The 25279-nt window shown below is 37.8% G+C and overlaps 1 protein-coding gene across 3 annotated transcripts in view; it reads left to right on the top strand.

Moving 5' to 3' along the window:
• The window catches only part of CBLB (Cbl proto-oncogene B), a 127358-nt gene that overhangs the window by 46533 nt on the left and 55546 nt on the right, over window positions 1-25279 (top strand). For all 3 annotated transcript variants that reach the window (XM_085072640.1, XM_085072622.1, XM_085072630.1), the window contains exon 4: window positions 21126-21272. In XM_085072640.1, coding sequence (XP_084928766.1) covers window positions 21126-21272 — 147 coding nt within the window. The remainder of the gene's footprint in view (window positions 1-21125; window positions 21273-25279) is intronic.

Raw genomic sequence — 25279 nt, 5'->3', positions numbered from 1 at the left:
ATGGAAACTGCTGCTGATTTTGAAACAGGAAAATTTGGAACAGGATGTTCACAAGAAAAGGAGATTCAACACAATTCTCACTTTTGGGAAGTTCTTTGGTTTTGCCCCTTCTAGAGGACAGATTTTCCCCTATAAGTTTCATTTGAGCAAAAATCTAATCTTAGTGATGGGAGAGATCAGCTGAACAAAGTAGGTACAAAACTTGCATGGTTTTAAATAGGGAGAGGATCTTTAAGTGGTCTCAACAAGTGTTGGATATCGGTAGAATAAACAAGTATCAGCTATTTATAAGGTTACTTTCGTCTTACAGGTAATCTTAGAGGATGTAGCATTTTTCTTTAGTATTTGGGTTATGTTTCATTTTCAAGGTACTATGGTCCACTATAAACAAATACACAACTTTGTATCTATATGCAAAGGAGAAATTTTTTTGTACAAACTCTCGTGGTATGTTTGACTTAATGTTACTACCATTCCTGTAAAAAGAATGGGAGTGCTGGAAGTTCCAGTGGACTTCAGGTTGTTTGATGTTTCTCCTTTTTAAGGGTATAAACTGGTCAGTCTCTTTTTAGAGCAAAATTTTATGCTGTATAAACTAGAATATCTCAACCTTTATCAAAATCTGATGTTTTCCTTCTGGATTTGATATTCATGCATAATATCTTTAGATACTTTAGATAAAAGCTACAGATGTAATTGTATTTATAGTTCTGTATATTTGTGTCATAGTTACATTCTGAGATAATGCTGTGTTTTCAACAGATGCTCAAATGGCTTTGTGCTTTTGAGAGTGAATATTCAGGTTTTTACACTGTAAAATTTCTGGTACATTTTTATTAGAAAAGGTGCATGCTGTATTGTTTCTTGTTTTCAATTTAAAAACTTAGTCTGTTCTTCCTTTGCTTTTTTTTCCTTGGGTACATATGCTTGTATTCACAACTGAAGTATTTTCTGCAACAGAAAGGAACATTACAGAAGTTTAATTATCATTAACTTCTTCTTGTAGGTAAACTCTCCTATATTTAGGCTTCCTTTTTAATTGATCAAGCACTTGAGTTTCACTGTTGTCTGTGAGCCTTAAGAATGTTATTGAGTTAGATCCCTGGTGACCAATTTTCCCTAGATTTCCATTCTAACACTGATGGCCATTTTTGTGTTCAGTAATAAAATGTGCCCATGCTCATTGTGTGGAGTAATGGTGTGGTGTGGTGTGTCTCTAGAAGGACGTGCCTTTCTCTGGAGACAGGGACACCTGATCCATTGGGCCTTCTGGGAATGGTGTGCAATGGGAGCTGTCACCCAAATGGTACCTGAGTGTTGTGTGGCACAAGTCTGATGGGGCTGGGACAGTCATGCCAAGGCACCTGCGGGCAGGTAGGAGTGCTCATGCCCTGCCCCTGTTTTATTTCCTAGTACAAGGAAATACGCACAAGCCAGTGTGGTCAGGGCTGTTGAACTCTTATTAAAAATGTTATCTTTGCCTTCACTTTCTCTTAAAATCTGGGAAGCAAATATTAGGCATGTATCTGCTGTAGGGCATAGCAAATACTGTTCATTTTAACACCCTACTTAAATTGTCACTGTGTTGTGACATGTTGCAGCACAGAGGCTCATGAACCCCTTAGTTAAGTTATTTACATAATAATAGTCTTTTGTGGAAGAAGGAGCAAAGACTCTATGTGGAGTTCAGGCTTAGCTGGAGCTGGTTGTTCTCCCTGTGCAAGGAGCACTGCCCAAGCTGTGACCCTGTTTGTGGCAGACAGCAGCAGCAGTGGATCTGCTGCCTGATCCTGCCTTTTGTTGGAGGTGCTTTGCTTGCACAAAGCATGAGAATAACTTATGGTTAATGCAAGGGAAAGCTTTTCATTCCTGAAGGGACAAAACGTGTAATCTGATGCAAGATATGTAAATGTATTATTGGTGTCTGCTTGCAATATGTCATGTGCCTAAGAAGTCTTAATTGCAACTGAGAGCATGAAGGGAATTGTGGGACTGTGGGCAACACTCAAAATGTGTCTGAAGTCTTGAGAGTCTTGATGAACAAATGTCTACTTCAGTTTGGTTTACAGTGTTGGAGAGGAAGTGGCCTACTGTTGTTGTCTCACAGAAATACAGGATGGTTTAGGTTGCAAAAGACCTCTAAGGTCATTGAGTTTGACCTTTAACCAAGCACCACCTTTGAAGGTAAATGCCAATTACATATAAATATATATGCATATTTTCACGTGTGTGTATCTCAATGCCCTCTGATACCAAAAGGAATGCAGGACAGAACTAGTTTATTAATTACATAGATAGCTGATACTTACCTCACTCCTGCTTGTAGCTGAAAAATACCTTTCAAGTCAGTTGAATAAATGTTAAAAATAATGCAAGTAATCTAAAGAAATACCAAAGGGCAGAGGTGAATGAGGTAGACTACACAGATAATATAAAGTTAGAAATAGAAGGGAATGTTATTTTTGTTATGTAATGTGCTAATGTGACATTTACCACATGGAAACAGCATGCTGTTTTTATGACATGGATTTCAGGTAAATCCCACCATAAATTGCATATATTCCTGGTATTATGGTTTGTATGAATTTCGTAATAAAAGGATCACCTTGTCCTGTGTAATGGAGGGTAACTAATATCATGTCTTTTGGTCTTCTGTTCTCTGTTGAAGAGATGCTTTGCCAAACTGCATTGTCTCCAGAGGGTGAATGATGGTGCAGAAGGGGCAGGAAGTGCCTCAAGGGTATTCCAGAACAAACACACTTATTCTGATGGGTTTTCAGGAAGCCATACCTCTCCTCTCACCACAAACTGAAACTTTTTGAGACATGGAGAAAACTAATCCCAGGAAACTGGTGTGAATAGTGAAGTTTTGGATGAGGAGTTCTTAAATTGAGGAAATATTTTTGGTCTTGGTTTTTGGTTTTCCTGTCTTTAGAGGGACCTTGTTACTCTTTCAGGGTATTATAATGGAAGCTAATCATTATAAAACTCAGTAGTCAAGGATTAATGCTTAGGATAAGGATTTATTACTTATTGTCAGAAGACAGATAATAAACTGTGGCGTAACACTTCTTGTGACCTCTCTCTTTTTAATCCTTGTTGTGCAACAGGGGCAAGATTTCAGTCAATAGGGCTGGCTGCTGCAGGCTGTAGCCCTCTATAAAAATAGGATTTCTGTTTTTTGTTTGAATCTACATAGATAGTTTTGCTGTTGAAAGAGATGGTGGGGGATGCTAATGAGCTGATGGAAAGCTGATAGGAGATATTTGCTTCACATAAAACTCTGGCAGAGGCAGTGTACCTGCAAAGAAGTTTTTTGTTCCACAAAATAAGCATAACCCTTGCCTGAGGTTGCCTCACAATTCAGCTCATTAAAATTAGGGATCTGTTTGGATTAGCAATTTATAATACAATAACAAATGCAAATTAGCTCGTGGATATAAGGCAAACTCTCTTAGTACTGGAGATTAAGCCTTTTTCCCTTTAACACTTAACCTGTTGGACTTACAGGTCTTGTCACTGCTATTAAAATAGTGTCACTTTAAGTTCTGGGTCTGGGAGTAAGACCTTGCAGTCTGAGAAATGTTGCATGATTGCCTTTGTGCTAATGCTTCAATGACATACATTCATGTTTGTAAGCCCTATTACAGCAAATCATACGCTGACTTATCTTCTGTACCTTTCCATTATCTCAGGATTTTCCTGAATTTGCAGGTTGAAAGGGTTTCAACTTTATGGTGTCACAGAATGGTGTCAACTGTAAGTCAAGTTTCATAAGTTTTATAAAAGCTTCTTTCTAGTGCTTACCTGACAAGTATTTGGTCCAAAACTTTTTCAAATCTTCAATTTTTAGACAAAAATAATTAGGCTGGATTGGTTTTAACAGAGGAAGTTGTAGAGCAAGCAAAGGGAAATTTCTGTTTTATCCTTAGTGGAAATATTTGCAGTTCTGTAGGCTAGTGAGATAGTATACATCTAAGTAGTAAAAAGTCAAAGACTATTAAAATAATTTGCTCTGATGTAATCATTCTTGAAACAAAGCATAAATGTATACGATTATATTATTTTTTAAGTCAAGGGAAGTCTTTTTGTATTTTTGTATGACAATCCTACTACCTGGGGAAAATGCATAATTTTAGATCAAAGGCATTTAGTGCTGCCTTTTTTTTTTTTTTTTTTTGTGTTGTTGTAGGTTCTCAGTGGGCCTTCCTTTCAGGAATTATCAAAAATAAGCACACAGCAAGCTAGGTAGAATTTAGGCCATGTGAATATAGCGCCAGATTTATAGTGGGATGAACATTGTTTTCAGCCAAGATTTGTTTACAGCAGAATCCATTGAGTTCTGTGGATTGACTGTGAAATTACTTCAGTACAGCTTGAAAGCTCAGGTTTCCCACGTAGAAATGTCTTTATTGAATGCTTCCAGGATCTCCTGCTCCAGCTCCCTCCCTCTGGCCCCAGCCTTGATTGTAAAAATAATGTTGTAAATTTTTAAATACCCATTGTAGAGGGATTGACTGTGGGCTGTATGAAGAGGAAATGATGGTATAAGATCATGGCAGTGAACATGTTGGCCCTGAGCCCCAGGGAAGCAGCACCTACATACTTACTTGCAGCTGTATAGAGTTGGAATTGTTGATGTTTTACACTTGGTGGTTCATTTGCACAGGTGCAGGTGAGGAAAGCTAGAACAGCACGGGACAGGCTCACATCCCCAGTCTGTGACCTCCAGCACCTGCCCAGCGGGTCACTCCTGTTTCGGAGATCCTGTGCAGTGGGAATGTTCTCCATTTTGACTGATTAAACTTTGTAGCTGGGGGCTCAACTTTGGTCTGCAGGAAAAACAATCCCCCTCTTGAACATATTCCTATCTCTTCATCTTCATTCAAATTTACCATTAAGTGAGCTGAGAGTTTAGATAAGAAATTATTTATTTAGTGTTGCTGTTTCTTCCAAAAGGATCGGTGTTGTCCCAGTGGCATTTTCCTTAAACATACAATTAAAAACGTTTAAGAGAAGCAAAAGCAGGCTCTTCAGAATTAACTACTTTAAAACCATTTTCTTTTTTCCATAGTCGTGATTCTTTGAGTGATGTTATAAATTGAAACTGCTGCCTAGCACAGGCTGAATCCAAAATTATTTATATTGTTCCTAACATGTACTAAGGGCTTGGATATGGAAAGAAATAGCTTTCATATTCTCCTAAGAGAGCTATGTACAGCTCGTATGAGGTGTTGATGAACTGCTCATGTTAGTACATTGTTGCTATTACTTGACTCTTTGGAGCCAGACTGTAGAAAAAGCGAGAAATGGAAAAATCAAAAGGAGAGTTATTATTCACAAACTTGTGCATTTTGACTGAAATAATTTTTTTAGATATACTGAGGTCTTACTTAGCTATTGAAATCAAAACTTACTGTGCCTTCTTAATCATGAATCTTCTGTTACTAGCAAGTGAGCCTGCTGTGAATCATATGTGCAATTAAGGTGACTAAACCTGGAGGAAAATGTGAACTGTAAAGTTCCGAAGGAAGAGTTAGAGAAATAAATTTTGTACTTTTCATTTCAACTTTTCATCCTTTTCTCATTTTCAGCTTTCAAAGGGTTTTATTTTATCCTCCTTTAATCCCCACCTTTTAAAAAATTTAATTTTTAATGTCCTGCTCATTTCCTCCTTCTGCAGTTTTTCTCTCAATACCTTCTCTAGATCTCTTGACCTTTTAATTAACATCACTTACGGCAAAAGTAAAGTTTCTTCTGGCTAGTTAATCTTTTAATATTCTGGATTTAAGCAATGAGGCACTATGACATACTAGCCAGGCCTTTTAATCCTCAAGCTCTCTGGAGAAGTCTTTGGGAATTTTTGTGTTCAGGATATTAAGATTTAGGAAGGGAAAGAACCTTACTCTGTGTTTATGGTGATCCAGTGGGATTTAGACTGGTATGAGCACATGAGTGCAACACACTGGATATTTCATGTTTTGCTTCAGTCTTTTCCGTGGAGGAGCATTCTGTAAGAGAATGCTCCATTTCAGATACTACTTTATCTGTTCTGCTACTAGTTCTGTACTAAAGAGGGGTCTCTCCCTTGTGGGGCTGTGGAATGTGCCTTGGTGGGTGGGAAGCAAGAATCTCCAGGAAAGCTATCGGCCTTTGCCTTCTCTGTTTCCCCTTTCCTGTCTGTCTCTCACAGTCTTTCCTTTCTCTTCTCTGGGAGCCAGATGAAAAATTTATTTTCAGCCATTAGGGAATAGGAGGAGTGAAGGAGTACTGTGGGACTTCTGGTGGAAACTGGTGTACAGGACGTTGCTTTTTCTGGGAAGCTGTCCAGGGACAGGGCAGGCTGTGTGGGGATTTGGGGCACAAAAAGGTTCCAGAACTGTGTCCTTTTGCTGATATAGACTGAGCTGTTTTTCAAGTTGGCTGCACCAATTTCTCCAGTATTATCTCCTGTATTAGCTGTAATAGTTCTCATTTTGGTAATGATCCTTTTTCAGTCACTAGCAGGTAGAAGCTTTGTAATTTGACTTTGAGAGCTAATGATAGCTATTGATCACAAGTATTTCTTACAGTAACTCAGATATGGCTTATAATAGCAGTGGTGTTTGTCATCCAGTTCTTGTCAGATGTCTCTTATGTGGGATGAAAAGTGCTAGTATGGGTGAAAAGGTTTCCAACACCAAATATGCCACACCAAGTGAAGCTCTTTGTCAAGGGTATTTCAAACTGCCAAACCTCAGCAGGCTACCTGCCGTGGTAGCTGGTGCTCTGAGCTTCCCAGAGATGGAAGGAATGCAGTTTTATTTTTCCAGTTCTGTTTCCCCTCACGTTGGATTCAGTCATCTTATTATTCATAGTGGCAAAGGGCAGTTAAATACATGGTTTACTTGGGTAGTTAATGCTACTTTCCTATCCCAAGATGGCTGATCTGAACAAACAAAAGTGGGAATGTTTTTGACTGTGAATATTTTAGCCTGATGGTTCTTGAGAGTATACATATGTATTTAATTTAGCTATGGCATTCAGGTAATTAGAGAAATTGAAGTGTTGGGTCCACAAACTAAACCACACTAAAGATAGTATATTTTCACTTAATCTTAAATATTTTCAGGTGGCAAGAATTTGCCAGGATATTTAGTGCTGTGATTTTAAAGATGATTCGTGAAAAAAAGAGTGATCAGAAAATTTCAGCTGGGTGTCTTAGTATCCAGAGATTTTTGTTTGTTTCAATTTGTCTGATGTTTTTACTTGCTTTGGTAGCAAGAGCTGGAATGCTTCAGTGTTTGAGAGAAGAACACTATTGTCTTTAGTTTTCCATTCCTATTTCAAAGCAATTTGTTTTCAGAGGCTGTTCCAGGAATCCATAAGTGCATAAAGTGTTTACTTTTGCAAGTAGCAAAGTGAACTGTCTTGCTAGGAAAAGCTGCACAAGTGTTGTCTCAGGGGAATAAACTCCTAGGGTGTGACTCCTAGAGCCTTCGTTCCTTGCAAACTATTTTTACCAAAAGGAATTTTAGTGTGTTTCATGTCCAATTGTGATTCTATTCATGTGTGTTGTTTTAATAGCTGGCATGTGATAAAATTTAGCAGTGAGTAAAACATACAGATTTTCACATTGGTGCTCAGAATTTGGAAGTTTCCACTGCAGCTGTGGTGTAGTAACCTTTTCTGATCCTCTTTGGACACTTGCCCTCTATGATCCTCTTCATCTAATTTTAGGAATGCTGTCTTACTTGGCTTTCACTGTTGAGGCTGATTATCTTGGAAGACATCTGTGATTCAATTTCACCACCAGCCCTCTTAACACTACTCACTTCTCCAGTGTTGGCAAGCACCCTTCTAGGCTTTTGTTGCAGCTATAATTTTAAAGCACAGAATAAGGTTCTACTCCTGATCAAGCCTGGTACTTCTCTCAGTGTTTGCCTCATGCAGTGTTGCTCCACCACCTGCCTTTTCCTACTGCCAGGCTTTGCCAGGCCACTCTCCTGGTGAAACACACAGCCACACTCGTGATACAGGCTGTGCTTTGGGCAACTTCAACTTTTTATTCTCAGTTATGGGGGTGAAAAAGAATGGTTATCAGCTGTAGGATGCTTCCATTCACCAGGGCATCCAAAATTAATTTGAGTGATCAGGTATTAAAAGTTCTGTGCAATCAAATTGTATGAATGAAATAAGTGAACATAAGAACTTTGGGGGTACCCTATGAACCCTATTCTTTAGTTCTTAAGTACTCTGTCTTGTTTTTAAGACAGACCCTGATCTGAATCATTGTAGTCATTCTCGTTTTCCATGGTGAACATTAGGAGATACCTAAGGAAGAATAAATGGGGCAAACACATACAATTTAGTACATTTCCCTAGTACTCTCCCAGCCTTTGGCCATTTTTAGCAAAGGGATTTCCTGAACCTGTTGTGCTTTGTTAGTCTAGTAACCTTCAGTGAAGCAGCCCTTCCTGGTGTTTTCCCAGTTTCCCCTCAAACCTATTTAAACTTGCCTCCTCAGTATCCTTAGGCAACAGCTTCTGTGGATCAGGGATTTTTTGAGCTTGCTTCCCGTCACCTTCACTAAATGTTCCGGTTACTGTCAGTCCTCATCCATCTTCCTTATGCCACTTGTAATTTGTAGATCTCTATCAGAGTTCCTCTGTGGTTACTCACCTGAGGTGAAGAGTTGCAGCATACTTAGTTCCTCCTCAGTTTGTAGGCATTTCTTACCTTTGGTAACCTCGGTTGCCTTTCAGTGTATCTCTTACATCTCTGATTCTTATATATCTGGTTTGATAAGAGGTGACTGTGCTTCTACATGGTGGCATAATTATGTTTTCTGGGGTTTTTTACTCTCTTTTGCTAATAATTCATAATATTTGATCTGGGGTTTTTTTGCTGATGAGCACTGAGCAGATGTTGTCATGGAATTACGTATCATAATTCAAAATTTTGCTTCTGAGTGGCAATGGACAGCTCAGAGCCTGCCCTTTGTGCATCAGGTCAAAATCATTTGAAGACATCAGTTTGCCTTCACATATATTAAACTTCGTCTGCCATTTATGTTGTGCAGTCACTCTGCAGCTATTTGCAGTTATCTATCAGCCTTATAGCCTTGGGATAGCTTTATGTAGTCAGCAAACTTGGTTTCCTTGCTGCTCACTATTTTCCCATAAATGTGCCAAAGAGAGGAGATCCCTGTAAAACTGAGATGGTTTCCTCCATTGCAAGCACAAACCCTTAATGCCTCCCCTCTGCTTCCAGTTTTTCTTACCTCAACTATTCCTTCATCTAGACCATCCTTTCTAGGTCATGACTATGTAGCTTTCTTTGGAACATTTAATTGTCTCCTATATCGACTTGCTGGTATGAGAATACCAGCACTGGTTGAAAGTGGTAGTAGATGACCCATGTTTGTGAATGTAGTCACTGAAATAGGATAAGCTTATTAATGCTGAAAGGGGGGGAAATAATAAACAGATCAGGGTATAAATCTCTTCATTGGTTACTTTACTTCAGACCAAAAAAAGAGAAACCATTATTTTGCAAAGAACTTTTCAGACTTTTTCATTATGTTCTCTTCCTTTGCTTTTCATGGGGGATAAGGAGTGAAGAAGCAAAATGTTATATTTTGATTTGTATGGACAGGCTCTGTTTGGAAATTTGATATCAGTACTTCCTGAAGGCAAAGATTCTGCCTCAGTTTTCATGAAAAACACACCTCTCTGTCTACCTATATCCTTGTGGTTTTTAGTGCCTGCTTTTACTTTCCAAATGAAACTACTTCAGCCAATTCTACTTTTTTTCTAGTTAGTGTGAAATCACACGTTATAAAGAGAAAAATCTGTTAGACTTTGAGCAAGGTCTGTGCTGTATTTTGTTGGTGCCAGATTATTCCTAACTGTGCTGTTGGATATGCACTGACCTGTTCCTCAAGGGCTGTAAGTACATATAGCATCATTTCAAGTGGCATTTTGGAGCCAAGGATATGATTTTTCTTTCCCTGCTATTCTGCACAGATAAAGTTCCTAACACATTGTGGCAGCCATGTATCTGGATTTAAATGGTTTAGATGTGCTCCTCATATGCAGAAAGACAGGTGACTGAGTGCCTCAGGGTGTATGTGAAAGGGAATAGGGCAGGTTGTTTACTGTTTTGGCCAGAGATGGTAGTTTTCTTCTCTCAGTGAAAGTCACTTTACATTCTCCCAGTAAATAAAACCCCAGTGATTGTTCTGAGACCCACATGCACTTTCAGTACTTCATATATCTTGTTTTGTGTATTTTTGTGCCATATGCATTTGTGTGACACTGCTTAGCTATGGGACACAGACATTTCTGTTACCTGAATGTTGCAAACAAGCTGCGCCTCAGCTCTAAGTAATGTTTAAATCATGTTCAGTGAATGATTTCAGGTGGATTTGATTAGAGTGCATCTGTGGAAATGGAAATTTTTATTACATGTTTGATAGGAATTCAGTAACTTGAGACGTGGTTTGAAGACTGATTATTATATTTTGGTGGGTTTTGTAGCTCTCACTTGGATTTCCATTTTGATAAATAACATGTTTTCATGTGGTCTAAAATACTCTTAGAATGCTTTAATGACAGTGCTTAGAATGCTGTAATGAGAGTTTCTGCCTACATGGAGTCTGATTTCAGGGCTTAGGGTCAAAGTTCTTATATATTTGAAGGTCTGTGAAAAAATTTATTTGTTAAAGTGTAGAGTTGGAGAGTTTCTCTACTTGTTTAATGATGATACTTTTAACAGGAAGCTACATGGCATGATGAAGAGGGTTAGTTTTTGTAAAACAATTCTGCTTTTGATGAGAGGCTCCTACCACTGCTACAGAACAAATAACTAGAAGTAATGATGTACAAGAGGCTCAAAAAGTAAAATCCAAGGACTTTTTCCGAAGTTGAGTTCTAGGGCAAAATGTGCAGCTCAGTATTGTCTCTCGTCAAGTCTTAGAAGCAGCTCAGCCAGGAAAATTCCTTTTTTTCCAGTCTCTTAGGAATGCTGGGACAGCTTGTTGACTTGCACTCAGTGGAAATCATGTGTGATGCAGCAGGTACTAAGCACCTCTGCAGGTTTTAGCACTTTTCAAAATACAGCAGTTTTGTTACATCTATACACTCCTAATACAAGAATGTGAATGTTATTTTAAAACTTCTGTTCAGATCCCTTATCTGCATTAGATCTGATCAATAAAAATACTATTGCACTTCCTATGACCCATAAAAACAAAGACAAAATTGAAACTGAAAAGGTAAGGTCTCAAAAGAATTGCCAGGAATAAGATTCCATGTGCAGCCATGGTTGATCCCCTTTGGATTTGTACATATTCTAAAAGTAGTATGAGAGATTTTTAAATTCCATGTCTCTGTTGCCTGGGTAGGCCTGATGCACAGGATAGATATTCATGTAGCAAGCAACTGCAAAATAGATATGTTTATTCCTGGTGGTTAATACATCTCCTTAAAGTTTAATTTTTTCATGCCATTCAAACTTTTCTCTAAAAGTGTTGGCTTTTTCTCATGGGCTTTCTTATGCTGCTCTGCCTTATCATACCTTTTAGATAAAGTTTCTCTGACTACAGTGTTGCCATCTATTTCCTACCATCTGCCTTCTCTAGCTTCTCTCTTCTTTGCTCTTGAATCAAACAGCTCTTTCTTTCTGAGTTCATTGTGGGCTTCACTGAGAGAAATGGAGAAGAATTTTCTTATTCTATCCTCTCTGGTGTTAAAAGCCCCCTGGGTAAGAATTAGAGTTGTGCCTCACTGCTGCAGGCTAGCTCAAGCTTAGTTGTTGTCAAATATTTCATATGTTTAGTCAACTATGCATGAGCTCAGAATGCAGAGCTGAGAATTTTGAATTTTGTTTTGGGGCTTCTTGGATAAGATTTCTCTCAGTTTCATCATTTAGCCAAACTAGTGTCCATCTCACCAAGAGTACTGGGCAGCACATATGATCCAAAGGCTATTTCCTGTGAAAGATCAAAAATGGATTTAGGTACTCGAGAATTGTATAAATGGGAAAAGACACACAAGTATATTAGTTTGCCAAAACTCAATGTCAGAAAGAAGTATTACCAGTCCTGCTTTCAGAAATGGCTAAATTGTGTTGCAGATTTTTTTCCACAGTCATTGAGTGTGATGAGCAGTAGGCCTGAAAAATTTTGGATTCACTTTCTAACCATCAGAAAGATTTGTCTTCATGAAAAACTGTACTGTTGCAAAATTCAGTAGGTTTGAATTTGAAGTGCTTTGTTGGCTGTCAATAGGAATACTCATGCATCTCTTTTTAGTTTATTTTACTTAGAAAAGATCATAATAGCATGTTTCAAGTTGAGATAATAGACTGAATAAAAATCCCTGAAAGAACAAGCCTGAGTATGTGTTCTGGACTATTTCTGTGGAGGAAATTAGCACTCTGCAAACCAGTGAAGTGAAGCATAAGCAGTTGCTTGCTGCTCAGATGGGAGGCAGACCTGCACAGGAAGAGGATTTCTCGGGGTGCTGCAAGGCACCCTTGCTTTGTTGGTGTTAGCACCTCAGAACCACGGAGTTTCCTGAGTTTTTGCATGACAGCAAACCAGATGAAGCATGACATAGAACTAAACCACTTTCCTTTGTTTGTGCCTGATCTCGGTCAAGCAGATAAGCATTCAGCCACATCAGTACCTCCTTGTGCCATACCTGGCCTTTGGGTTGCTGCATTGGCTGCAGCAGATTTGTGCCAAGGTCAGCCTCTTATCCTTTCCAGAGTCACTCAAAGTCCATGCAGAAGAGTCCCTTTTTGCACAGAGCTGTGCTTCGCCTGGCAGATGTGCTCCATCCATGGCGTGAATAATCTCCAAACCAAGTAATCCTTACAAGAATTAGGGAGATGATGGTTATATGGGGAAATAATAACACCTGTTGGTACTATCAGTTATACTTACAGTACATGGATAGTATGAATTATAGAAGTGACCTCACTTTGCAGTGCAATTCAAGGTGTTTACTGGCCTTATCAGGTACTAAAAAATTACACCAACCACCCCTCTGTCCTTGAGACTGCTTGTTTTGGCCACATGTTTTGAATATTTCTTCCACTTGAAGAAGACTTTGGAAGGCTTTGAAAGGATGCTAATTCAGTCTTCCATGTTTCATATTCATTCATGTTTTCAACAAGTTTTATGTATTTGTGTATTTAGTGAATTAATTCAGCTTTTCAAAGATGGAGTTTACTGTTGTTCCTGGGGAATTTTGTGACAACTTCGGTTTTGTTTATACACACAAATATTAGGCTTTAGACTGAAGTCAGTGTTCAGTTAATAACAAATAACATTGGATCTCGGAAGACAAAGATGTCTGTGGGAGGTAGGATGGAGGAAGCAAACTGTGCTTGAACGTGTTGATACTGATGAGTGGAACCACAATGCAAAAGCAACTGACTGTTAAAAAGCAGCAAATAAAAGTAAACAGCCAGTGTCCAGCTCTGTTTTTAAGTCTCTATACGTATTAGATTAAGGGTGTTAAATTTTGTATTTTGTAAGGATGATCTAGTAGCTCCACTGAAAGTCTTGGTAGTAAAATCAATAAGTCTGTTAGCTCTTAGTTTATGTTGCTACTTAAAATGTTGTAGGATTGACTATCCTTCACAAAGTATTTGTACTTGTAAATATTCAGATCAGTTTTATGTAAATTTCTTTCAGAGAGTAGCATTCTCTAGAGGGTTTTTTTTTTTTTGTAACCTCTATCCCTCTGCGTAAGTAATTAGAGATAATAATTGTGGGCAAAATTATTAAATCTTTAGCTTGTCAACACAATTTTCTTTATTTCTGATGACTCACATTTTGCTTTATGCTGACTGTATTTCCTTTGTTACTTCTTATTCCTGCTAGCACTCCTTAGGTTTTCATTTCATGGTTATATTTGTTACCTCATATACCAGATTAGTAGTGAGGAAAGAAATTTAAATGCTTTAGGAGTACCTTGAGACATTTATCTGTGTGGATAAATGCCCCTTGGACAGAACTGGAAGTAATGAAATTTTCAAAACTTGGGCTGTAAAGCCTAAAGCCCAGCTGACAAGAGCTGTTCATGGCTGCTGCTATATGGAGCATTTGTTTAGCAAAAAGCAAATATAATCCTTGGATAGAACTTTGCTTAAGAGCTGTTGGTGGCACAGTGGCATGCCAGTTCACAAATGAACGAGTAGTGAGTAGACAGACTCATCAGTTTGTAGAGAGTGTCACAGATTGGCAAAGCCCCTGGTCTTCTTCCTTCCTTTGTATTTATATTCCACTTTTTTTACTAAACTGTTGTATATTAATTCTCTGTTTTTGTATAAATAGGGCAGGAAATACCTGCTGTAAAAGCAGTGACCGCTGATGAGCAGTTTCAAAAGGTGGAATGAAATTTTGAATTCTTCAAACAGTGCCTTCTTCCATTGTGATGTCTTTTTTGAAATATGAGAACAAAAGGAACCAGGCTGCTGGTGGAAGTTGGTGTATCAATGTAGAATGATTTCTAAAGAGAGAAAAAGATGGAGGAAAATTCAAGGTAACATTAGAATCAGCTTTTTGTTTTCCCAAACATCCTTGCCCAAAATCTGCCATTTCTTCCTTTTAGTATCCATTGTGAATAGTACAGACTTGCACAATACTCCTTTTAACTGTCACAAAGAGGCTGATGAAAAGGCATTCAAGGAAGGATGCTGCTTTCCTACTCATAATAAACCCAGCTCTTCCAGGAGTCAAAGAAAAGTAATAGTTGCTTCCAGTTCGTTTCTTACAATTTTGTACTTGTTTATATTTAACATACAATAAATTTATTTACTGACTGAACCTTGCCATGTTTAAGGCAGGTTTTTAGATTTTGTGGGGCAGCTTACAGATGAGGAATACTGAAGTACAGCAAAGTTGAGTTGTATGTGTTCCTTCCATGAGTCAGCGGCACAAGTAGGAAATAGAGCTCATGATTATTCTTAGTCCCAGGGACATTTCATCCCAAGAATAGGCTCATATACTTTGGTCCCTGAACAATACCCTGTCCTTATATAGCTTTTAAAAATAATCATTGCACAGAAGCAGAGTTGATCTGATTGCCAAATAGGATGGTAGGCATTTTTTTTCCTCTGCCAGCGTGTTGACAGGAACCTTTGGATTCCTTTTCTTCCTCTGAAATGTTAAGGAATGCTCCGTTATTAAGATTATCTGACTGCATTCTACACCTGCAGATTTCTGAAAAAGAAGTGTTGTGGTTTTTGTTTTTTTTCTTTTTGTGGGTTGTTACTGTTTGGGGGGAGGTTTGGAAGAGTGGGATTTTTTTTGTTGGGGTTTTTTTCTGGTTTTTTTTTTTTTTTTTTTTACTAATTCTTTTTCCTATGTTTCCTGTCTCTGAAAAGGGAAGTTCTATAACAGGAAGGGAGATAAATGAGTCAGGGTTATACTACATTATCAAGAGTGAACTACTAGCAGCATATATAATTTTTAGTTCTGTTCCTGTGTGTTCTGGAGATCTTCAAAAATTCTCATATTTCTTCAGAATTTATCTTCTGTGTTTTGTCCTGGACTTAGTGCACTCTTGTTTGAGTCATTTGACAGTAGTTAATGGCAGAAGTATGATCTGTCACAGGGCTTTATGGGCACCTATGATTTTCCTTATGGCGGCAAACTAAAAATGGAAAATGATTTGTAAAGAGCTTTTTTCACATAATGGAAACCTGAGTCACAAAATGTACATTCTGAACTCTGGAAGAGTGGAGTGACAGAGCTCAGAACATGAGTCTTCCATCTTTTGTACCTGAATCACAAGACTATTCTACTCCTTTGGATTAATAACATGCATTTTGTAGGATCCTTGTGTTTTACCACAACGTGAGCATATGGATCAGAAATCTGTTTTGAATAGAGCTAATTATGGGAAATGAGCCCTTTACATATGCTTTGGATTTTAAAGCTTTAATATTTGGGGGGGATGGATTTTTAGAAGTCAAAATAAACAGTTCACCTTATGAAATTCATATTTCAAACTTTCTTTCATCTTAGATCCTACGCAGTTATGATTTGCAGTTATGCCAGCTAAGAAAGCTGTCTTTGTATGATTATTCTGTGTAACAATTATAGAGGAATTATCTGTTATTTAGCAGTAGTTTGGTGTACTTTTGTGTCAGATCTATCTGGAAAATGATCTTAGCTGTCAAACAGATTTTATTCTAACTCTAAAGACTGTTTTTCTGTGCCAGGTGATTGAGTTATATATTATGAGCTTGGAAAGTTGGTGTATTGGTTATTACAGTGGGTGATTGTTTAGCAAAGTGCGTCTGTGAGGATGCAGAAAGATTAAACACTTACTAGATGCAATGAAGAAGGAAATCCAGCAATAACCTAATTTTTTAGAATGACATGAATAACGGCAGAAATATGCTTTCAGACTTCTCTTCCAGACTGGGTTGGGTTTTTTTGGGTTTTTTTTTAAAATATTTGTAGTTGTCAAATGAAAATATTTTTTTTCATGGGCACAGTAATGTATAGGCATGAAATTAGAAATTATATATGCATGTAGTACGTAGGTAGGTTTATACATTTTCAAGTTGTTGCAGGCGTAACAAGTATCTATTTTTAAAATGACTTTGTCTTGGTTATTGTCTGTGACATCCAGTAATTCTGGAGGATCAGGACACAGATGGATGCTTTGCTTTATGTATTTATGCACAGGCTGGATCTGCCATGCGTTTTTGTTCAGAGCTCTCCAAGTTTGGAGCTGTCTGAGCGTTTTGCTCTGTTCATCTCTGTACACAGGCAGTAACTGCAGGGCTCAGGTGTTCCTCCCACCTCATAATTCAGGCCAGTGGCAGAAAGGAAGTGACACTGCCTAATTCCCTGTCCAGTCCTGTTTGCTGGACCACACTGCCTTCCTGCAAGTAATACAGTGATTACAGAGTTGACACGGCCAAAACCTGTGTTATTGCATGCTGATCAGGTTCCACTTTGCTGTTCAGTAGATCCAGGAGGGTAGTACTGCTTCAGACCTCCTGCTGCTCAGCTGCTGCTGTTCTGGTTTGGCTGGTATGTTGTAGTATCTCCATTATCAAGCCCTGTTTTCAAACTGAATATGCTTGATGTTTGAAAAATCCTTCAGTTATTAAATCTTTGCAGTATTGTCTAGCCTGACCCCACTCCTGACAGTTGAAGAGAAAACTGATTCAGAATATAGTAATTTGCCGAGAAGTGAATAAATTCTTGTCTTTAGGCTTTGCTCTCTCTATTTGGAAATCTTGCTGATGATGTATAACTTCAAAAGACAGATTAATTTTGGAATTAAAAAATGCATCTTTCTGATTAGCCAAAAAATGCTTACTGATTCAATAGATCTTTAAAGTTTTCAATAAATAAAAATTTGGTTTTTGATTTTTGTATCTTAGGTGTTCTGGGGTTGATTCAGAACATGTTGGTTCTTCAGTAGATCTGTCATGTGCAAACATCTTTGGCAACAAATCATAGACTATGACTGATAAAATGATACTTTAGAAATCAAGTTCTACAAGGGATTTGACCTGTATGGTATTAGTTTGATTTGGTGAGGGGAAGGTAGCAAAATCTAAGCTTGAATCGTAGGAAAAACATCAGCTAGGAGGTTGTTGAGTATGTTGCAAGTAATATGGATGATACACTGTGCGTTGCAGAAAATGCAGTTGATACAACATCATTTACTGTTTAAATATTGATTTACTTTACCACAGTAGCTATTATATGCTGGAGAATGATCACCTTGTATAAAGTAGTGTTGTTTGATTAAAATTTCAGAAAGGTAAGGTTTTTCTCATCAGCATGAAATCCATTCTCTGCAGAAACAAAGATGCCTCTGCTCTGTCCCACAGCTAAGGAAATAAGTTCCACCTCTAACCTGCCCCAGGTTGCCAGTGAAAGTATATTACAATTTTAAACCCTGAAGGCTGGCTGCTGAGGCATTAAAACCATTGTTTCTGTATCACTTGGATGGTGTTAATTTGAGCTGTAGCTCCAATGTGATCCCTGAAGACATCTCTCCCCTGCTGGGATGCAGTGAGCCAAAGGGTCTCTCTGGAGCATGGATCTATCTTGCTCAGCTCTTCTGCTCCACCGGGCTGCCAGTGCAATTGTTGCTTTGCCACTACATCAGTTTTTGCTGTGACTGGAAGAAAAGTCTTTGTTACTGCAAGAGATGCAGACTGGTTTCTTTATGGTCTCATGGTGGCAATGAGACCTAAAACAAATGCTCAGATTGAGCAGCTCTTTGGCTTCTGTTAGAAATATTCACCAAAATGCCAAACCTAATGGTTTTAGTTGTTGGGGTTTTTTTCATGTAAATATTTGTCTTAAATTTGTCTTAAATTTGTCTTTAATTTGTCTTAAACTTATGAATGGAAAGTAAAATGGAAAATTTTTGACACTGCTCCATTCTTCATATGGGGAAAAGAAGGGAATGACCCTAAATGGAAAAATGGAGCTGCACAGACTGCCAGTTCTGATAAAGTGGTGTATGTGTTTCTCGAGGTGTCCTGGGAAAGCCCTTCCCAAGACAGCAAAAGTATATTGCAGAAATGGTTAGCCATCTTCAGGAAAGTGAAATGCATATTTACGGAGAGTCATTGGCCCACCCCAGTGCCATCATCTGTGCGCCTTGTATAATTCCTGAAATATTCCTGAAATCAGTGAGCTTTGTATCTCTGCCTCAGGAAGGTACTGAGATCTAGTATTACATAAGCATATTTAAGCAAAAATGGTGCAATATGTGCTTCACTGTTCTAAAGAAAAAAATGTGTAAGTGAAAAATTATATAAGTGAAAAATTGAGGCATGATTTATCATGGCTACTTGATACCATACAAGGACTTGAGATAATGATCTCATAGAGTAAGAATCAAAATTAAGGACAAAAACCAGATACCCTGCATATAAATTACCAAGTATTTGCCATCTCTTGCTGTTTGTACATGCTGTGATAGATGTTCAAGCACAGACAAGATTCTAGTTGGTTTCAAGTTTCGCCTTTGCAATCAGATAAAAAGAAGCTATCTTAGATGGTAACATATTTTTTCTTGTTTATACAAATGCAAGCAAGAAACAATTTTACTCTTTTCCTTTCGTTCCGATTTTGTATAATGGAGCAAAAGTGTCCTGATGCATTTAGTGACTGGTGCTGTTCTAAGAGGGAAGGAAGAGGCTTTGTGATTTAGATAGAACCATTTGGGTGTGTGTCTCTGCTGTGCATTTGCTGTCCACATCCTACCAGCTGTTGGCTCTGGCCATGTCCTGTGCAGCTGTGCCCACCAGGCAGTGCCTCTGCAGGGACAGGGCGTACAGACACACTGCCCTCCGGGCAAGGACGTGCCCCAGATGGCACCTCTGGGTGACTTCATCCCTTAATCTACTGCAGGGCCCGAGCCTCACAGATCCAGCAAGCTCATTAGGTGATTTTGTACCTGAAAAGAACCCCTGCAGCACAGCACATTAATGTGGGACACTGACTGTGCCAGGCAAGGGAGAGCTCTGCTCAAACTTGCACTGAGTCATGTTCCCATCTGTCCTGAGTACAGAAAGCTTCTTGTTTCATCTTGGGTCTAGGGCAGACTGAGGAAGCCACATGAAAATAGCTGTTCCTCTGCATCAGGCTTGAGTTCTGAGGAATAAAGTAATAAAGAACACGTGTGTGTAATTAAAATACAGAGGAAATAGGAAGGGGGATAGCAAAGGAACTGTGGAGCATCATAATTATAGACATCTGATTTTACTGAAGGAATTAGAGGACTATGAGTGAATTAGCCCTATAGCCATTCTTAGTCTTGAGGGGAGGGAGAGTGTATTCATCAGGGGTTGCTTTGTTTGTTTTAAATTACTTATGTTTTCACAACTATCTTTATCATCATTTTCTTGGTAGTAAAAGTTATAGTAAAATCTGCAACACAACTTCCATAGCAATCTCTATTTTAAATTCACAAATTTAGTTGAAATAAATACCACTTCAGTGCTAAATTGAGTGTTCTTTTAGGGAAACCCCAGGAAGTATGTTCAACTAAAACAAAAATCTATCTTAATCTTTCCATGTGCCTAGGAACTTATGAATAAGTTTGAATTTATTTAATATGTCTTTAAACAGTCCATCAATTACACGATTGATAAGCATTTTATTGTGGTTTTTGTTAAATTGAGTCATTTTTAAGTAGTACCTGAGATGGTTAAAGGTGAATGGGCTTGACATGCATAGGATGCTTTTAACACATTAAAATACTCCAGTAGAATATAAATCCTTCATCAGAAACTGCTCAGTCTCCTATGTAGTCTCTATTTTGTGTATTGGCTGGGGAAATAGCCCTTTTTAATGCAAAGAGCATCAAGGAATCTCCAAGCCTAAGTTCTCAAAGTTTGCTGCTTCTTTCGTCTCTCCTCACCATTTCCCACAGATTTTTCCATGCAAAAGGATTATTTGCATTTAAGGATTCTTTGTTCTTTTCACTATACTAAATGGGATTTCTGTGCCAGAAGCTAAGTAATGTTTGATTAACTGATACAAGTCTGGTAAACGTATGGAAATGAGATGATAGCAAAGAAGCCTGGTTTTTTTTGTTGTTTATAACACTACCATAGGAAAAAGGAGTAAATCTAGTTCTATGCCATGTTTATATTTCTAGAAGCCTGGACTGAAATAGGTTCAATGTCACATACAAAACTCTAGTTTTAGGTTTTTGAGTGTGGGGTGATTTTTGGGGTTTTTTTGGTTTATTGGTTTTTGGTTTTGGTTGTTTTTTTTTAATGTATAAGCTGTCCAATTAGTATAAATTCTTGCTACTGCACTGAGTAAATGAAATAGAAATGCACAAGCTTAATGCCCAAGAAATGTGTCTGAATATACAGTTGAGAACTCAAATGTATTCTGTTGCCAAAATGTGGTTTTATATTCATGGAGACTTATGATAAATATGTCCTCAGAAGTGGAAACACAAACCATTGATTTGTATTTCTTTGTGTTTTCAGCTGAAAGCTCAGTGTTTTTCTTGTGTCACACAGTGATTATTACACAAATACAGAGTATGTGAAATACTGAAAGATTGATTAAACTTATTAAATTCTAAGGATTTGATGTGATTTTTTTCCCCCTATTGTATCTGCAGGAGAAACCTGACAAAGCTGTCTCTCATCTTCAGCCACATGTTGGCAGAAATCAAGGCTATTTTTCCAAATGGCCAATTCCAGGGTGATAACTTTCGCATCACCAAAGCCGATGCTGCAGATTTCTGGAGAAAATTCTTTGGAGATAAGTAAGTAGTAATGTTTTGCAAAATCCTCATTTCTTTCTGATCATAAGCATGAAAAAAAATTAACTTTTCCCAAATCCAAATAAGGGTTGGTGGATGTTTTGAAGATAATTTCTCATCTAAGTCTTTAAATTGACTGAAATTTCTAAGTGCATTGTTAGCAAATTTTTTCAATGTTTTAATTTGCTCAAAGGGTGAATAAAAACATAAGGGTAGCTCTGGCAAGGGTACTTATGCTCAGCCTTACTGCATGAAGTTTATTTGTTCCTTTATAGGGTGAAGATAGTACATTGCTTTCACAAACTACATGGCAAATCATGCATGTCCTTTCAAATTAAAAATATATGTGTGTTCTACAAATGAAAATTCTAAAGTCTGAATTCAGAACTTAAAATTAGTTTCAGGGACAGTATGTTTCCTTATTTCATCTTTAACTTTCTAACTACTACAATATTTAGTGGAATGAAATGTGTGGAGTGTAGATATGTGATTTAATCCATATACCAAATGCAATAGTGAAAATGTAAAAGTAGGCATATGTGGGATTTTTGGTTTGTTTCTTGGAAAAAAAAATTACTATACATATATAAGCTAATAGAAGATGTGTAACTTGTTCACTTTCTCTTGTGGAATGTTTAAAAGTGTAACAGTGACATAAGAGGAAAGCCAGAGGCAATAGCTATGTGTATTTTTTATTATAATGGAGCAGTCATTATGGTCATCAACTCCAGTATCTTGCACAATATAGGCAGAACAATTTCTGCAACAATCTGTTGCGTTTTCTGAGCATGAACAGCTCTTTAAAATAAGTCTTTCATTTTTTATTTAAAATACCAGCGTAGTAGGTTGGCACTTTTGCAAATCGATTCTGATCAGTGTGAATTTACAACAGTTTCACTTCCATGGTTTTTTTGTTAGTCTAAACACACCTACTGTCAGCTTTCTGCCTTCTGGGTTCATGGTTGTGTTTTTTGGTAATTTCTTTCCCATGTAAGTAATGCTAGAGTGTGATGAAGTTGCTAAATCAGTCCTCTGTTTTGTTAGAGAAAAGGAATTTAACCATGTTTCGTGTTACCCATTTTAATGTGAATATAGTTTCCAAAATAACTTCAGAAGTTCAGCTAAAGTTTTCTGAAGGATTAACTTAGTGACATGTGGGGTTCTCTATCAGACAAGGCTTTTAAAAAACATGTCAGTCAAAAAAAGAAAAACAGGATCTTTGATAAAATTACTAATGATCATGTTTGCTCAGTGTTTCTATTTTCTCTTCCTCTCTATTTTCCCCTTTGCGTAGCAACTCTGAATTTAAATTTCCTTATGGTCCTTCTCCTTTCCTGTTGGGCTCTGTCCTTGAATGACCTTTATCAGATGTCTTGATTACAAATTGCATTTCTGTCACTGGGATTTAGAGATCACATCTTCTACAAGCTGCTGTTTCTTTCTATGGTTTCATCTGAACCAGTTTCCTCAGCTCCCCTATTCTCTAGGCTATTTTTCTTTGGGGTTCTTGACTGACTTCTACTGTCTGTGTGAGATTCAAGTGATTTCCTTCAAGTTTCCTTCCAATGGTTCTGCCAGTTTCCATTGGGAGATGACACAACTCGAGGTGTCAGACAGTAGGATACTGTAACATATTAGTAAGTTTTTATCAGAACAAGGTTGGTAGGAAGAAACTTTTGACTGCATCTCTTCATCTGAACCATTCAGCTCTACCCTTGTCTTTGTCTTGCTCACACTTAACTCTCCTGACTCATCTCCTGGAGCTCTTATTTCTAAAACTCTTCATGGCCCCAGAGTTCTTGCCATGCCTTTTCTAGGCTTTGGGTTTTTTTCCTGCTTATGCAAATTTCTATATAGGGTGCAACTTTAAATATGAACCTTCAGTACAAACCGTCTGACCTTCTTTGTTCTCCCCTGTGTACTTTGATAGGGGTGTTTTTTGGTGTTTGGGGTTGTTTGTTTGTTTGTTTAGGGAGGGTAAGATGTTTGGGTTTTGTTGGTTTTTTTGCCCAAAACATCAATGCATCAAGAATGTCTGGGAATCAAGGTAGTTTGGGGGACATCCAGTTAAACGTACATGTCTTTGGTCTTGTACTATAGCCTGGAAATTTTTTTGAGTTATTTCTGGTCAGGTTCTTTACTTTCAGACTAGGTAAATAAGCACTGTTACTGGTGTTCCCAGCTCTTCTCTAATAAAGTGAAGCTGGTTTCTAAGCAAGGAGCAGTAGTGTGTGCTTGGCAGCCTTGCTATTATCTCAGATTTAGTTAATTGTGCTTAAGTAGCTATAAAACATGTAACAGCATATATGTCAAACAAACAGATGAGAAAAAAGGTTATTTGGCATTATGTTCAATCTCTTTGTTAAACAAAATGCCTGAAGCTTTTTAAACATTAATTATTTTCTAATCCTTTTAGAAATATATGGCAGCTATGCCCGTAAGCCACATCCTTTACAATGGGCCTGTTATGACAAATTAGTTTGCAAATATGCTGGTATCACTTCCCTAGAAGCAAAGCCTGCATAAAGATTTTGCAAACAACTCATAACATCTTTCTCTAACCTGACCACTAAAGGTAGGCCCCTAGGACTTTGTGAAAACCCCAGCCCTACTCAGGTACTGCAGTGAAGGAGTACAGGAAAGAACTCAGCTGTGTGTTCCCTGGCTACATCTCTATTTTGCAGGGCAAGCTTGGACCCTCACTTGTTTGCAAAAAGCAGCCCTTACTTTGGGTCTCTAAGTAATGCTGCTCAAGATTAGAGCATAAATAAAAAGCAAGTTGTGCTGGATCTTGGCTTCTGATGGTAAACTGTAGCATAAGAAATAATTCTGTTGCAGTTTGATCTGATTGGTAGGAGGGAATTGGAACAATTAGATTAATTTACGATTTTTTCAACATAGTATTATCATAAAAACAGTATTCCTGTTTCTAAACATAATGAATGATATGCTTCTTTTTGTAATCAATTTTTGTACTCCTTTCTTTCTAAAATATGGCATTTTTTTATTTTTTAAGTTGAGATATTTTAAATAACAAGAAAGCATTCAATAGTAATTTTTATTTTTAAATTGACTGTTTGGCTTTCAGTTTTTGAAAATGTGACCTATGCTTGCATTTACAGAAAGCAACATACTATATTTTGCTGAGATATAAAATCCAAACCAGACAGTTTTAATGAGTCCAGTTTGTACTGTAAAAGAAAGAAAATATTTTTTTCCACTGCTCTTTGCCAGTGAATAGGAAACTTTTAATTTTGTTGGGTTACATTTGTCTGTCTGAACACTCGCCACAAAATTATGCAGCTACAACTAAGTTTATTTTTCTTGTTGCTAATAAGCGTCATAATGTGCAGTCCTTTTTCTGTTTAGAGCTAGTCAGGTGTATATTCACATGGCATCAAACTCATGAGCAAAATAAATGGCTAGGCTGTTTCAACTCTTCGATCACACATCTAGCTGCTGTTTGGATTTCTGTTGAAAACACCATGTAGAATTCAGCAAGCCATTTGAAAGGCTCCCTCAGAGCAAGTGCTGAGATAAACACATATGCTTGGCCTTCAAATACCTCCTCAGCTTTCACATTGCTGGTATACCCCTAAAAAACTTCTAGACAATGCCAGGTATTGCAGAAGCTTGTCTGGGAGGGAATACTATGTGAGAGCAGCAGATACATCGATAATGGAAATCATCAGCCCTCACACAGGCAGAAAGTGTGAAAGGGGCAAATAGAGCCTTTACAATTGCAAAGCTTTTCCAGTACTGCATGTTTCAGAGGAGAATGGGGAACCTTGCAAGTTACAAGATGTTTGGAAGGGATCTGGAGACACTAATGTGGGGTTTAGGAGTGTATAGGGAGGATTGATTAATCAAGGTGGGAGATAATGAGATTTTGATTATGTGCATGGAAGGAGAAGGGTCCTAATAGCAGTATGAAGAAGGAAAAAATGGAGGTATTGATTTCTCTGCAAGGATGAACTAAAACATGTATCCAGACTAGGGGGTAGGTGAGG

This window comes from Lichenostomus cassidix, chromosome 1 (assembly GCF_008360975.1).
Source record: "Lichenostomus cassidix isolate B80296 chromosome 1, HeHo_3.0, whole genome shotgun sequence".
NCBI lineage: Eukaryota > Metazoa > Chordata > Aves > Passeriformes > Meliphagidae > Lichenostomus > Lichenostomus cassidix.
This window is presented reverse-complemented; position numbering and strand designations above follow the sequence as displayed.